Source organism: Hyperolius riggenbachi, chromosome 1 (assembly GCF_040937935.1).
Source record: "Hyperolius riggenbachi isolate aHypRig1 chromosome 1, aHypRig1.pri, whole genome shotgun sequence".
NCBI lineage: Eukaryota > Metazoa > Chordata > Amphibia > Anura > Hyperoliidae > Hyperolius > Hyperolius riggenbachi.
The window spans coordinates 686922719-686937925 of NC_090646.1; the positions used below are offsets into that span (position 1 = coordinate 686922719).

General features: G+C 50.8%; 2 protein-coding genes across 4 annotated transcripts in view; one reads left to right on the plus strand and one right to left on the minus strand.

The window, feature by feature from the left end:
- Positions 1–406: 406 nt before the first annotated feature.
- LZTFL1 (leucine zipper transcription factor like 1) lies at positions 407–3298 on the minus strand. The gene has a single exon (XM_068253353.1). The coding sequence runs from the start codon at positions 3141–3143 to the stop codon at positions 2286–2288; it is 858 nt and encodes a 285-aa protein (XP_068109454.1). The 5' UTR covers positions 3144–3298; the 3' UTR covers positions 407–2285.
- An 85-nt stretch (positions 3299–3383) lies between these two features.
- Positions 3384–15207, plus strand: part of LOC137532606 (proteinase-activated receptor 1-like) — a 61526-nt gene continuing 49702 nt past the window's right edge. The window contains exons 1-2 of one of the 3 annotated variants that reach the window (XM_068253322.1): positions 3384–3439; positions 11474–11553. The gene's annotated coding sequence lies outside the window, so the exon portion shown is untranslated. Of the gene's footprint in view, positions 3440–3597; positions 3631–11473; positions 11554–15207 lie in introns of those variants that run through there. The other 2 variants (XM_068253341.1, XM_068253330.1) reach the window with 2 other exon arrangements.

Here is a 15207-nt window from a genome sequence, read left to right on the forward strand (position 1 = left end):
TCGTTTTTCGTATCTTTTTTTCCATTCACTTCTATGAGAAATCAAGCGGTAAAAAGAGCGAGAGTAATATCAGACGACGGAATTTATCAATCGAACGCATCTATCGAGCAGTAAAACGAAACGCGTGTACCCAGCATTATGGTGCTAAATATCATGTATTTACAGAGAGACAGATAAAGGTGCTTATCGCCTAAATACTCACATTCCACCTTTATTTCCCCCTCACTGGGCCAAAACAAAGCCAGAAAATCCAACATAACCTGCGGATATAAAAACCCTTCATTTACTGTGATCCACAAAGACAGGAAGGTACATTTCCTCCCGATAAGCAAGGAACACAGCGTCCCCAAATCCCCATCAGAGGATGTGTAACATACTCGCTCTGTAATGATCAGCACAACACGTGTACCAACTGGGAACAGAGAGTTTATTAACATGAAACAGGAAGAAGACAATCCTGGCAACACTCCGTGTATAAGAACATTACTATAGCCATTGTCACGCCAGGAAGGGCAGGTATGACAAGTGACAGTGTACACAACAATAGTGTGCAAATATTAACAACAGGATTAACTGTTCATAAAGTGAGAGGAGTCTCTTAGTTCCTGAAAATGTGTTATTACAGCCACTGGAGGCAAGACATTGCTGGAAGAGAACAATTCTGACATGTTACTAGGGATTCCTACCAAGAGGAGTATAAACAGCACAGCCAGGTACTCAAAAACTGCTCCGACTCCACAGCCCTGGCTCCGTGTGAACCAGGGTCAGATAGTTGCAGGGTTAGATACTCATTTCATCAGATCAGATGGTGACCTGCTCAGCTCCAGAGCCACAAGTTGCAGAATATGCTTTCAGAGCCACTCAGGACAATTACAGAAGACCATAATCCATGTGATCTTGGGACTAAAGGATAGTATCGGCCAATCATAACTAAGGTAGTTATGATTGGCCAATCACTGACCAATGTTACCACCCCCATGTAGTATGAGGATCAACAGATATTGAATACTATGTACAGATTATGTAGGTAAATCATACTACATGAAGGTGATAAAATTAGATGTGTGTATGCAGAGAACATGTCAGAGGCCTAGAACGCACTAGCAGTATGTTACTAAGCGCTTTGTGATGTGAGAAGCTCTTGCTGATGTAATACTATGGGTGTAATCCCAGTAGAGCGATGCGATTTTATAAAACTCCCCCATGGCATTGCATTAGAGAGAGCTTTACAACTCACTAATGCTTAGCAGAGGCTGCTAGTGGGTTTGTGCCCTCAGGGTTGACTGACTTACGATACTACAGACAGGAGTGTCATTAAATAATCCCTGACTTTATGGGATAGGTTAATGGACAGTCAGTAGAAAAGGTCATTCAAGCTTGCATGCAACAGGGTCAGTCAAACCAGCAGGGAATGCTTCTGGCTGGCTCAGCTGCAAGAGGATTAGAATTTGCATTATATTTTCCACCAAGCTGGAGATATTAGCATGTCATTCACCATCAGAAATTCTCAGCAGAAATGTGGCCTTTCTACCATGTGAGTAGGAGGTGGATAATACAGAGTATGAGGGCACCTGTGGTGTCCTTACAGATGCGAAGACCAGAAGAGATCTTGGGACACGCAGTATTTCAGGAGGGTCCATGAATGGCAATTCAGACAAGCGTCTGCAGAGGAATCCAGGCATGGGAATAGGACTTTCAGGGTCTGCCAGCTGGTGTTGGGGAATATAGTTAGGATTCCTGGCTTGAGGTTGGGGTGCTCAGTTCAGCAGTGGTAGAGTCGAGGTTGCACTTGAGTTAGGCCACCAGCGGAATCCAGGTGTGAGAAGACTTTTAGGGTCTGCCAGCTGGTGTTGGGGAATGTAGTTGGGGTTCCTGACTTGTGGTCAGGATTCTCAGTCTTGGGGTTTGGCAGGGGTGGGGTCCAGTTTAGTAACCAGAGGAATCCAGGTGTGAGAAGACTTTTAGGGTCTGCCGGCTGGTGTTGGGGAATGAAGTTGGGGTTCCTGACTTGTGGTCAGGATTCTCAGTCTTGGGGTTCGGCGGGGGTGGGGTCCAGTTTGGTAACCAGAGGAACCCATGTGTGAGAAGACTTTTAGGGTCTGCTGGCTGGTGCTGGGGAATGTAGTTGGGGTTCCTGACTTGTGGTCAGGATTCTCAGTCTTGGGGTTCGGCGGGGGTGGGGTCCAGTTTGGTAACCAGAGGAACCCACGTGTGAGAAGACTTTTAGGGTCTGCTGGCTGGTGTTGGGGAATGTAGTTGGGGTTCCTGGCTTATGGTTGGGATCCTCAGTCTTGGGGTTCGTAGTTGTTGAGTCTCTTGCGCAGGTCTTTGATCTGCTCGTTCTTTTTGGTCAGCATGTCCTTCATGTTGCGGTAAGCGGTGGTCTCCTGGAACTTCTTCTCCAGCTCCTTCTCAGCCATGGTGAGCTGGTGCTGCACTCGGAGGAGCTGGTGCTTGGTGCCGGTCAGGTTCTCCTCCAGCTGCTTCTGGTTGGTGCTGTGCTCGCCCACCGTCTTCTGCAGCTCCACCTTGAGGCTGGCCAGGGACTCCTCCAGGTGGGAGACGTTCTGCGGGGGCGGGGCCTCCTGCTGACGCAGATCTCTGAGGGCGGTCTCGGCGCTGCGTTTCTCGTCCAGCGTGGAGGTGATGTGGGCCTCCAGGGTGCGCAGGCGGCCCCTCAGCTTGTCGTTGTCCTCCTGCAGGCGGGAGATCTCGGCGGTCAGCAGCTGGGAGGGGCCATCCAGCGGAGTAAGGCGGGGCTTGGTGGTGGCAGGGGTGGAGTCAGGGTTGCGCTCCAGTTCGGCCACCTCCTCCAGTAGGCGTCGGTTCTCCAGCTCGGACAGGTCGGCGTGCAGCCGGAGGTGCCAGTGCTCAGCCTGCTGGAGGAGCTGCTGCAGGAGGAGCACATTAGTGTGGCTGGAGTGTAGCAGCTCTAGTTCCAGCTCACTCACTACCGCCCCCTGCAGGCCGTCCAGCAGCTCCGCCACCTCCTCTGCTGTATACATGCTGTCCTCCTGCAGCCGGCCCTCCCGCACCGCCCCGAAGCAGCATGTCACCCCCCGGAGCCGCAGCTGCCGCCTGGCCTGAGCCCAGCGCATGTATGCCAGCACCTCCGCCCGGTGCGCCTCCGCTATGTCCGCCATCACTACCCGTCACTATGGAGACGCCGCGCAGCTTCCGCCCGTCACCATGGAGACACGTCACTTCCGCCCCTCACTGCTGAGGGGACGGCACGCAGCTTCCGCCCGTCACCATGGAGACACGTCACTTCCGCCCCTCACTGCTGAGGGGACGGCACGCAACTTCCGCCCGTCACCATGGAGACACGTCACTTCCGCCCGGTGCGCCTCCGCTATGTTCGCCATCTCCCGTCACTATGGAGACGTCACTTTCGCCCATCACTGCAGAGGGGTTATACGTCACTTCCGCCCGTTCCTAGGTAGTCACTTCCGCCTGTGACACGGAGACACTCCGCGCACGCGTCTCCCCGGCATCTGATCGTGCTGCCTCAGTGCTGCCCTCTACGGCAGACACGCGCAGCCTTCACACCCTCGCTCTGCGGAGACCCGTCTACTGCGCATGCGCACCAGAAGTATTAGCAGCACAAGCAAACACAGCGCTGCTCAGATGGTGCGTCTGCTATAAGGCTGGGAATACAGGGGTCGATTTTGCTGCTCGATTCTGCAGGCGATTCTCTTATCTTCTATCAGTTTTTCTTATGTTTTCCCATTGTTCCCTATGCAGAATCAAGCACAGAAACGATCGGGCCGGAGATTGGACTTGTCGGAAATTATCTATCAAGCCATCTAGATGGCTCAGAATCTAACCATGTATTCCCAGCATAAGGTGGCCATACACTGGTCGATTTGCCATCAGATTCAACCAACAGATAGATCCCTCTGTGATCGAATCTGATCAGATAGGGATCGTATGGCTGCCTTTACTGCAAACAGATTGTGAACCGATTTCAGCCTGAAACTGATCACAATCTGTGGAGCTGCCGCCGCCTGCCAGCTATACATTACCTGATCCGGCCGGCGCGACTCCCCCAGTCTCCGCTGTCTTCTCCGCACTGTGTTCCGCTCCAGGCCCCAGCTTCACTGAACTTCCTGTCCAGGGGAAGTTTAAACTGTAGAGGGCGCTCTACTGTTTAAACTTCCTGCCGGGACAGGAAGTGAAGCCAGGCAGACCGGAACGCGGAACCCAGCGGAGAAGAAGACATCGGAGACCGGGGGAGTTGCGCCGGCCGGAACAGGTAATGTATCTCTGCTGTATTGCGTCGGGCATTCGAACACCGCTATCGACACACTCCCGACCCGCCAGCGATCGAGAAAAATCTTTCGCACAGACGAGTCGATGGGAATCGACGGGAACGATTGATTTCGGACGGAAATCGATCGTTCTGTCAGCGTTTGCGCAAAGATTTCACAGCAGATTCGATCACAGTGATCGAATCTGCTGTATATCGACGGGAAAATTGTTAGGTGTATTGGCCCCTATAGACTTTACATTAAAAAGGTGTTCTGGGGGATTCTAAAAATCAAGCAAGCTGACACCTGGGGCTTCCATCCGCCTCCTGCAGCGGTAATGTCCTGCGCCGTCCTCCGATCCGCTGTTAATATTCGTCTAAACAAACGAATAATTAATGCGCGCTCCTGGCCATACGCGTCATTCGGAGCTTACTGTGTAGGCGCAGTACAAAGTTTTCTTGTATTGCGCACTAAGTTCCAATGACACGAGCGGGGGCGAGCATGCGAGCGGTCATGGCCGCACAGCCGCAGTGTAATCACTTGTGTGATTAGACCAGGACCTGCGGCGGGGAACGGAGCATCAGAGAAGAACGGTGGGGGGCATTACAGCTGCAGGGGGTTGATAGAAGCCCCAGGTAAGTGTCAGCTTGTTTGATTTTGAGGATGGAAAAGAACTCCTTAAGGCGATGGGGGAACTTTGCACCCTGATATCACCATAGACTTTAACATTGGGGTCACTTTGCACCCTGATATCTCTGGAGAAGCGTCCACTAATTGTAGGGTGTGAAAAGCGGGACTCAGTCTGTCTACATGGAGTATAGTTTGGCCCAGGGCCGGTTTAAGCAGCAAGGGGGCCTGGGGTAATAGTAGCCTGGGGGTCCCCGATGACTGCTTCTGTTCCAAAGGGCTCCAGTGGGGTGTGTGGCTGCATTATAACAACTCGCCTGTCCCAGCGGCTGCTCCGTCCGTTGCTTCGTCCTCATCTCCGCTGCTGCCTCTTCTCCATGCAGCGCATATTATGTGTAAATAACTTGTGCAGGGTCATTTAGTAGAGGACATACTGTAGCACGGACGGAGCTGCCGCCGGCACGGACGAGTTGTTACAATGCAGCCACACACCCCACAGGAGCCCTGCGGAGCAGTCGGGGGAGACCACCTCAGGACAATCCTAAAGAGTCAGACTCCACTTTATGCAGCACGAGGGACCAAGGGCACTTCCCAGCACTGTGACTTGGGACATGGCACACAGAGGAACCGAGGGCACTTCCCAGCACTGTGACTTGGGACATGGCACACAGAGGGACCAAGGGCACTTCCCAGCACTGTGACTTGGGACATGGCACACAGAGGGACCAAGGGCACTTCCCAGCACTGTGACTTGGGACATGGCACACAGAGGGACCGAGGGCACTTCCCAGCACTGTGACTTGGGACATGGCACACAGAGGGACCGAGGGCACTTCCCAGCACTGTGACTTGGGACATGGCACACAGAGGGACCGAGGGCACTTCCCAGCACTGTGACTTGGGACATGGCACACAGAGGGACCAAGGGCACTTGCCAGCACTGTGACTTGTGACATGGCACACAGAGGGACCAAGGGCACTTCCCAGCACTGTGACTTGTGACATGGCACACAGAGGGAGCAAGGGCACTTCCCAGCACTGTGACTTGGGACATGGCACACAGAGGAACCAAGGGCACTTTCCAGCACTGTGACTTGGGACATGGCACACAGAGGGACCAAGGGCACTTCCCAGCACTGTGACTTGGGACATGGCACACAGAGGGACCAAGGGCACTTCCCAGCACTGTGACTTGGGACATGGCACACAGAGGGACCAAGGGCACTTGCCAGCACTGTGACTTGTGACATGGCACACAGAGGGACCAAGGGCACTTCCCAGCACTGTGACTTGTGACATGGCACACAGAGGGAGCAAGGGCACTTCCCAGCACTGTGACTTGGGACATGGCACACAGAGGAACCAAGGGCACTTTCCAGCACTGTGACTTGGGACATGGCACACAGAGGGACCAAGGGCACTTCCCAGCACTGTGACTTGGGACATGGCACACAGAGGGACCAAGGGCACTTCCCAGCACTGTGACTTGGGACATGGCACACAGAGGGACCAAGGGCACTTCCCAGCACTGTGACTTGGGACATGGCACACAGAGGGACCAAGGGCACTTCCCAGCACTGTGACTTGGGAAATGGCACACAGAGGGACCAAGGGCACTTCCCAGCACTGTGACTTGGGACATGGCACACAGAGGGACCAAAGGCACTTGCCAGCACTGTGACTTGTGACATGGCACACAGAGGGACCAAGGGCACTTCCCAGCACTGTGACTTGTGACATGGCACACAGAGGGAGCAAGGGCACTTCCCAGCACTGTGACTTGGGACATGGCACACAGAGGAACCAAGGGCACTTTCCAGCACTGTGACTTGGGACATGGCACACAGAGGGACCAAGGGCACTTCCCAGCACTGTGACTTGGGACATGGCACACAGAGGGAGAGGGCACTTCCCAGCACTGTGACTTGGGACATGGCACACAGAGGAACCAAGGGCACTTCCCAGCATTGTGACTTGGGACATGGCACACAAAGGGACCAAGGGCACTTCCCAGCACTGTGACTTGGGACATGGCACACAGAGGGACCAAGGGCACTTCCCAGCACTGTGACTTGGGACATGGCACACAGAGGGACCAAGGGCACTTCCCAGCACTGTGACTTGGGACATGGCACACAGAGGAACCAAGGGCACTTCCCAGCACTGTGACTTGGGACATGGCACACAGAGGGACCAAGGGCACTTCCCAGCACTGTGACTTGGGACATGGCACACAGAGGAACCAAGGGCACTTCCCAGCACTGTGACTTGGGACATGGCACACAGAGGGACCAAGGGCACTTACCAGCACTGTGACTTGGGACATGGCACACAGAGGGACCAAGGGCACTTCCCAGCACTGTGACTTGGGACATGGCACACAGAGGAACCAAGAGCACTTCCCAGCACTGTGACTTGGGACATGGCACACAGAGGGACCAAGGGCACTTCCCAGCACTGTGACTTGGGACATGGCACACAGAGGGACCAAGGGCACTTCCCAGCACTGTGACTTGGGACATGGCACACAGAGGGACCAAGGGCACTTCCCAGCACTGTGACTTTGGACATGACACACAGAGGGACCAAGGGCACTTCCCAGCACTGTGACTTGGGACATGGCACACAGAGGGACCAAGGGCACTTCCCAGCACTGTGACTTGGGACATGGCACACAGAGGGACCAAGGGCACTTCCCAGCACTGTGACTTGGGACATGGCACACAGAGGTACCAAGGGCACTTCCCAGCACTGTGACTTGGGACATGGCACACAGAGGAACCAAGGGTACTTCCCAGCATTGTGACTTGGGACATGGCACACAGAGGAACCAAAGGCACTTCCCAGCACTGTGACTTGGGACATGGCACACAGAGGGACCAAGGGCACTTCCCAGCACTGTGACTTGGGACATGGCACACAGAGGGACCAAGGGCACTTCCCAGCACTGTGACTTGGGACATGGCACACAGAGGAACCAAGGGCACTTCCCAGCACTGTGACTTGGGACATGGCACACAGAGGGACCAAGGGCACTTCCCAGCACTGTGACTTGGGACATGGCACACAGAGGGACCAAGGGCACTTCCCAGCACTGTGACTTGGGACATGGCACACAGAGGGAGCAAGGGCACTTCCCAGCACTGTGACTTGGGACATGGCACACAGAGGGACCAAGGGTACTTCCCAGCACTGTGACTTGGGACATGGCACACAGAGGGACCAAGGGCACTTCCCAGCACTGTGACTTGGGACATGGCACACAGAGGGACCAAGGGCACTTCCCAGCACTGTGACTTGGGACATGGCACACAGAGGGACCAAGGGCACTTCCCAGCATTGTGACCTGGGACAGGGCACACAGAGGGAGCAAGGACACTTCCCAGCACTGTGACTTGGGACATGGCACACAGAGGTATATCAAAAAATGCAGCATCGCTGTGTAGTACACCCTTGAATGATGCAGTTCCACCTCCAGAGATCCCAATGATAGGTTCTTCCTCTTCTAAAAGTGCAGCTCAGTGCACAAAAAAAAGGGAGATATGGATTCTCTCAGTGGAATATTGAATTGCAAAATTTATTGGAATAAATGGATTTTTAAAAACAGGTAAGATAAAACTCACATCTAGAGGGTCCTACTCCAGTAGGAACCCTCTTGGCAACAAACGCTTCCCACTCCGTGTGGTACTACAATTATCAGCGATCAGTGTAGCATTGCCCGCTCTCGTCCCGACTAGTTTCGGCCTTCCGCCGTTATCAGGGTATACGAGAGCTGGCGGGCAAACCACAAATATATACACTTAGATAGCCATAGTTACCTCTCTCCAAGTTAGCATAATTGCGAATGGCACCCGCCGCTCGTAGCGGGCACTTCCGAGTCGCACGGAAAGTACTTCCGGTTCACGTAAGTGAACCCGGCCGTCACTGGAGCGCACATGCGTTCCACCATAGTACAGAGCCGAACGCCAACAGGATCCGATCGTCATTGGAACGCGCTTGCGTTCCAACACAGTATGCGGCCAGAAGGCCGCGCATAACGGCTCCACACGTAAGTCCACTTGCATATAGATTGGTCATTCTATATGCATTGGTAAATGTGCTGTCTTATGAGGGAGGCATCATTTCATATAAAATATACACGGCTTTTATCATAAAAATATAAGAATGTAAATATAAAAATGAATGTAAAAATAAAATAAAATTGAAAATAAGAACAAAAAAGGTACAGAACTAGTTCCCTCCTTCTACAGAACACCGGTATTATATGCATTACCAAAAATTCATAAGAACTGCGAAAAGCCACCAGGTAGGCCGATTGTTAGTGGAATTGGTTCTATAACATCAAGATTAGGGGAGTTTCTGGACAATTTCTTACAACCACTGGTAGTTAAAGTGCCTTCATATTTAAAAGACTCGAAGGAACTAATTAGATTATTGGGAAATGTGCGATTACCTGATAGTAGTTTTTTAGTCACAGCTGATGTGACATCTTTATATACGGTCATTGACCAGAAAAGAGGTATTTCATCTGTGAAACATTTTTTAATTAATTCAGGAAATTTTAACCAACACCAAATAAGATTTTTACTGGAATGTTTGGAATTTGCCATGAGCCGAAATTACTTCTGGTTTGACAATATGTTTTATTTGCAGAGGGTCGGCGTAGCCATGGGAGCAAAATATGCTCCCAGCCTCGCTAACCTCTATGTGGCTGAGTGGGAAGAGAAATATATAGATCCAAAAAGACATAGTGCACTAAAATTCTGGAAAAGATACATAGATGACGTGGTGTTCGTGTGGGAGGGGGACGAGACATCTTTGCTGACCTTTATCGAGTTTATCAATGGGAATGAAGAAAATCTCAAATTTACATGTGATTACAGTACAACCAAAGTCAACTATTTAGATCTAACCATCAGTAAACAAGAGGGCAGAGTAAAAACCCAGACTTTCTTTAAAGAGACTCCGTAACAAAAATAGCATCCTGTTTTTTACCATCCTACAAGTTCCAAAAGCTATTCTAATGTGTTCTAGCTTACTACAACACTTTATACTATCACTGTCTCTGTAATAAATCAATGTATCTTCCCCCTGTCAGACTTGTCAGGCTGTGTCTGGAAGGCTGCCAAGTTCTTCAGTGTTGTGGTTCTGCTATGCACTCCCCCCCCCTCCAGTCCCCTCTATGCACACTGCCTGTGTATTATTTAGATTAGAGCAGCTTCTCTCTTCTCTCTTATCTTTTACAAGCTGGATAAATCCTCCTCTGAGCTGGCTGGGCTTTCACATACTGAGGAATTACATACAGGCAGAGCTGTCTGCACTCTGCAGGAAGAAACAGCCTGACACTTCAGTGGAAGATAGCTGCAGGGGGAAAGAAACCCACAAATGATCTCTTGAGATTAAAAAGGAATGCTGTATACAGCCTGCTTGTGTATGGATGTATTTTCTATGTGTGGACATACTGTACATCAACCTACTTCCTGTTTTGGTGGCCATTTTGTTTGTTTATAATCAAACTTTTTAAAACTGTTTTTAACCACTTTTAATGTGACGGGGAGCAGCGAAATTGTGACAGAGGGTAATAGGAGATGTCCCCTAACGCATTGGTATGTTTACTTTTGTGCGATTTTAACAATACAGATTCTCTTTAAAACCACGGATCGGAACAGCTATATACCTAGTGATAGTTGCCATCACCAAAACTGGCTTAAATCAGTACCCAAAAGTGAAATGCTAAGGGTCTATAGAAACTGCACACAGCTGTCAGTCTTCAATACAGAAGCAGACCTACTAACACAAAGATTTTTGGCAAAAGGCTATAAGGAAGAAGAAATAAATCAAGTTCGGGGAGAGGTAACACAGAAGGATAGGAAAGCTATAATATTCAAGGATAAATCAACTAATGTGAAGGAGCCAGAAGTTTCGATGATCACAGACTATAGTGTTCAACATAGAGATATTAGAAAGATTTTACAAAGACACTGGCATATTCTGCAGGCGGATCACGAACTGTCACATTTAATACCAGAAAAACCGAGAGTGATATTTAGAAGAGCACCTAACGTGAAGGACTTGATAACAAGAAGTGTTGTAGATATCCCAAATCAATCTACTGGCACGTTGGGGGATTTTAAAGGGTTCTATAAATGTGGCTTCTGCTTTGCTTGCAGACACTGTCCGAATGTTGCCCGGAGAACTTCATCCTTTACCAGCAGAATGGGAGGAGACACCTTCCCTATTAAGAATCTCTTGAACTGTGAGTCTAAAATGGTGGTCTATCTCCTTGAGTGCCCGTGTGGTCTACAATATGTGGGGTTGACGACGCGGGCACTCAGGGAGAGACCTTATGAACATGTAAATAACATACGAAGTGGCTTTATGGACCATTCCGTTTCAGCACACTTCAAGGAGAAACATGATTGCAATCCAAGGGGTCTGGTTTTCACAGCTATTGATCAAGTGAAGAAAAATTGGAGAGGAAACAATATGGATAGAGATTTGGCAAAGTTGGAGATGAATTGGATAGTAAAACTAAACTGCATGCATCCGAATGGTTTAAATATAGATTTTAATTTGAACTGTTTTTTGGCCAACAGTTAAGACACATGAAGGAAATATCTGAGGTGAGGAACTTTATATTATCTACAATGTAATGAAAAGAAAATGGAGTGAGATGGTAAGCTTCTTCCTGTTTTATATAATTTTATTCACCATCAAAGAAAAATAGTATATTGGCTCAAATAAAGGGACATATGTGCAATATATTGCTTGCCCACAAGATGGGGCAGGAGGATTCCTTTGTAACTTGGACACTATGGAAAATGAAAAATAAAATAAGAAGACCGATACACTTTTCAACCACAAGAGGGAGCGTATGAACATTTGTATTGAGTTGGTATTATTGAGAGACAATACTGTATAACTTTATAGCATTTTCCATTGATAATACTGAATAATTTTATAATATTTTTATGGACTATTTTGGTTTTGCTGTTCTTTCATGTTTCCGCATGAATTAGTGGGTAGACAAAGGTTGCGGTAGGATATAATTATGTTTAAAAGGTTTGAAGATGCATATATGTGGGCATGTATTTTCCGGATGTTTTTATTCAGATACTTGCTTGATAGTTCTGTACCTTTTTTGTTCTTATTTTCAATTTTATTTTATTTTTATATTCATTTTTATATTTACATTCTTATATTTTTATGATAAAAGCCGTGTATATATTTTATATGAAATGATGCCTCCCTCATAAGACAGCACATTTACCAATGCATATAGAATGACCAATCTATATGCAAGTGGACTTACGTGTGGAGCCGTTATGCGCGGCCTTCTGGCCGCATACTGTGTTGGAATGCAAGCGCGTTCCAATGACGATCGGATCCTGTTGGCGTTCGGCTCTGTACTATGGTGGAACGCATGTGCGCTCCAGTGACGGCCGGGTTCACTTACGTGAACCGGAAGTACTTTCCGTGCGACTCGGAAGTGCCCGCTACGAGCGGCGGGTGCCATTCGCAATTATGCTGACTTGGAGAGAGGTAACTATGGCTATCTAAGTGTATATATTTGTGGTTTGCCCGCCAGCTCTCGTATACCCTGATAACGGCGGAAGGCCGAAACTAGTCGGGACGAGAGCGGGCAATGCTACACTGATCGCTGATAATTGTAGTACCACACGGAGTGGGAAGCGTTTGTTGCCAAGAGGGTTCCTACTGGAGTGGGACCCTCTAGATGTGAGTTTTATCTTACCTGTTTTTAAAAATCCATTTATTCCAATAAATTTTGCAATTCAATATTCCACTGAGAGAATCCATATCTCCCTTTTTTTTGTGCACTGAGCTGCACTTTTAGGAGAGGAAGAACCTATCACTGGGATCTCTGGAGGTGGAACTGCATCATTCAAGGGTGTACTACACAGCGCTGCTGCATTTTTTGATATATCTACTGCTTTGGAGGCTGAGGATTTACCTCTACAGTGGCTGCAGTGTGTATCCTTGTATATAGAATACCGGCTGATATTACGTGAGGCGCCTCTACTATACTATTGACATGGCACACAGAGGGACCGAGGGCACTTCCCAGCACTGTGACTTGGGACATGGCACACAGAGGGACCGAGGGCACTTCCCAGCACTGTGACTTGGGACATGGCACACAGAGGGACCAAGGGCACTTCCCAGCACTGTGACTTGGGACATGGCACACAGAGGAACCAAGGGCACTTCCCAGCACTGTGACTTGGGACATGGCACACAGAGGAACCAAGGGCACTTGCCAGCACTGTGACTTGGGACATGGCACACAGAGGGACCAAGGGCACTTCCCAGCACTGTGACTTGGGACATGGCACACAGAGGAACCAAGGGCACTTCCCAGCACTGTGACTTGGGACATGGCACACAGAGGAACCGAGGGCACTTCCCAGCACTGTGACTTGGGACATGGCACACAGAGGGACCAAGGGCACTTCCCAGCACTGTGACTTGGGACATGGCACACAGAGGGACCAAGGGCACTTCCCAGCACTGTGACTTGGGATATGGCACACAGAGGAACCGAGGGCACTTCCCAGCACTGTGACTTGGGACATGGCACACAGAGGGACCGAGGGCACTTCCCAGCACTGTGACTTGGGACATGGCACACAGAGGGACCGAGGGCACTTCCCAGCACTGTGACTTGGGACATGGCACACAGAGGGACCAAGGGCACTTCCCAGCACTGTGACTTGGGACATGGCACACAGAGGAACCAAGGGCACTTCCCAGCACTGTGACTTGGGACATGGCACACAGAGGAACCAAGGGCACTTCCCAGCACTGTGACTTGGGACATGGCACACAGAGGGACCGAGGGCACTTCCCAGCACTGTGACTTGTGACATGGCACACAGAGGGACCGAGGGCACTTCCCAGCACTGTGACTTGGGACATGGCACACAGAGGGAGCAAGGGCACTTCCCAGCACTGTGACTTGTGACATGGCACACAGAGGGAGCAAGGGCACTTCCCAGCACTGTGACTTGGGACATGGCACACAGAGGGACCGAGGGCACTTCCCAGCACTGTGACTTGGGACATGGCACACAGAGGGAGCAAGGGCACTTCCCAGCACTGTGACTTGTGACATGGCACACAGAGGGAGCAAGGGCACTTCCCAGCACTGTGACTTGGGACATGGCACACAGAGGGACCGAGGGCACTTCCCAGCACTGTGACTTGGGACATGGCACACAGAGGGACCGAGGGCACTTCCCAGCACTGTGACTTGGGACATGGCACACAGAGGAAGCAAGGGCACTTCCCAGCACTGTGACTTGGGACATGGCACACAGAGGAAGCAAGGGCACTTCCCAGCACTGTGACTTGGGACATGGCACACAGAGGGAGCAAGGGCACTTCCCAGCACTGTGACTTGTGACATGGCACACAGAGGGAGCAAGGGCACTTCCCAGCACTGTGACTTGGGACATGGCACACAGAGGGACCGAGGGCACTTCCCAGCACTGTGACATGGGACATGGCACACAGAGGGACCGAGGGCACTTCCCAGCACTGTGACATGGGACATGGCACACAGAGGGACCGAGGGCACTTCCCAGCACTGTGACTTGGGACATGGCACACAGAGGGACCGAGGGCACTTCCCAGCACTGTGACTTGGGACATGGCACACAGAGGGACCAAGGGCACTTCACAGCACTGTGACTTGGGACATGGCACACAGAGGGACCAAGGGCACTTCCCAGCACTGTGACTTGGGACATGGCACACAGAGGGACCGAGGGCACTTCCCAGCACTGTGACTTGGGACATGGCACACAGAGGGACCAAGGGCACTTCCCAGCACTGTGACTTGGGACATGGCACACAGAGGGACCGAGGGCACTTCCCAGCACTGTTACTTGGGACATGGCACACAGAGGGACCAAGGGCACTTCCCAGCACTGTGACTTGGGACATGGCACACAGAGGAACCAAGGGCACTTTCCAGCACTGTGACTTGGGACATGGCACACAGAGGGACCAAGGACACTTCCCAGCACTGTGACTTGTGACATGGCACACAGAGGGAGCAAGGGCACTTCCCAGCACTGTGACTTGGGACATGGCACACAGAGGAACCAAGGGCACTTTCCAGCACTGTGACTTGGGACATGGCACACAGAGGGACCAAGGGCACTTCCCAGCACTGTGACTTGTGACATGGCACACAGAGGGACCAAGGGCACTTTCCAGCACTGTGACTTGTGACATGGCACACAGAGGGAGCAAGGGCACTTCCCAGCACTGTGACTTGGGACATGGCACACAGAGGAACCAAGGG

Coding starts and splice junctions, on each gene's coding strand:
- LZTFL1 (XM_068253353.1), bottom strand. CDS start 3,143: ATGGCGGACATAGCGGAGGCGCACCGGGCGGAGGTGCTGGCATACATG.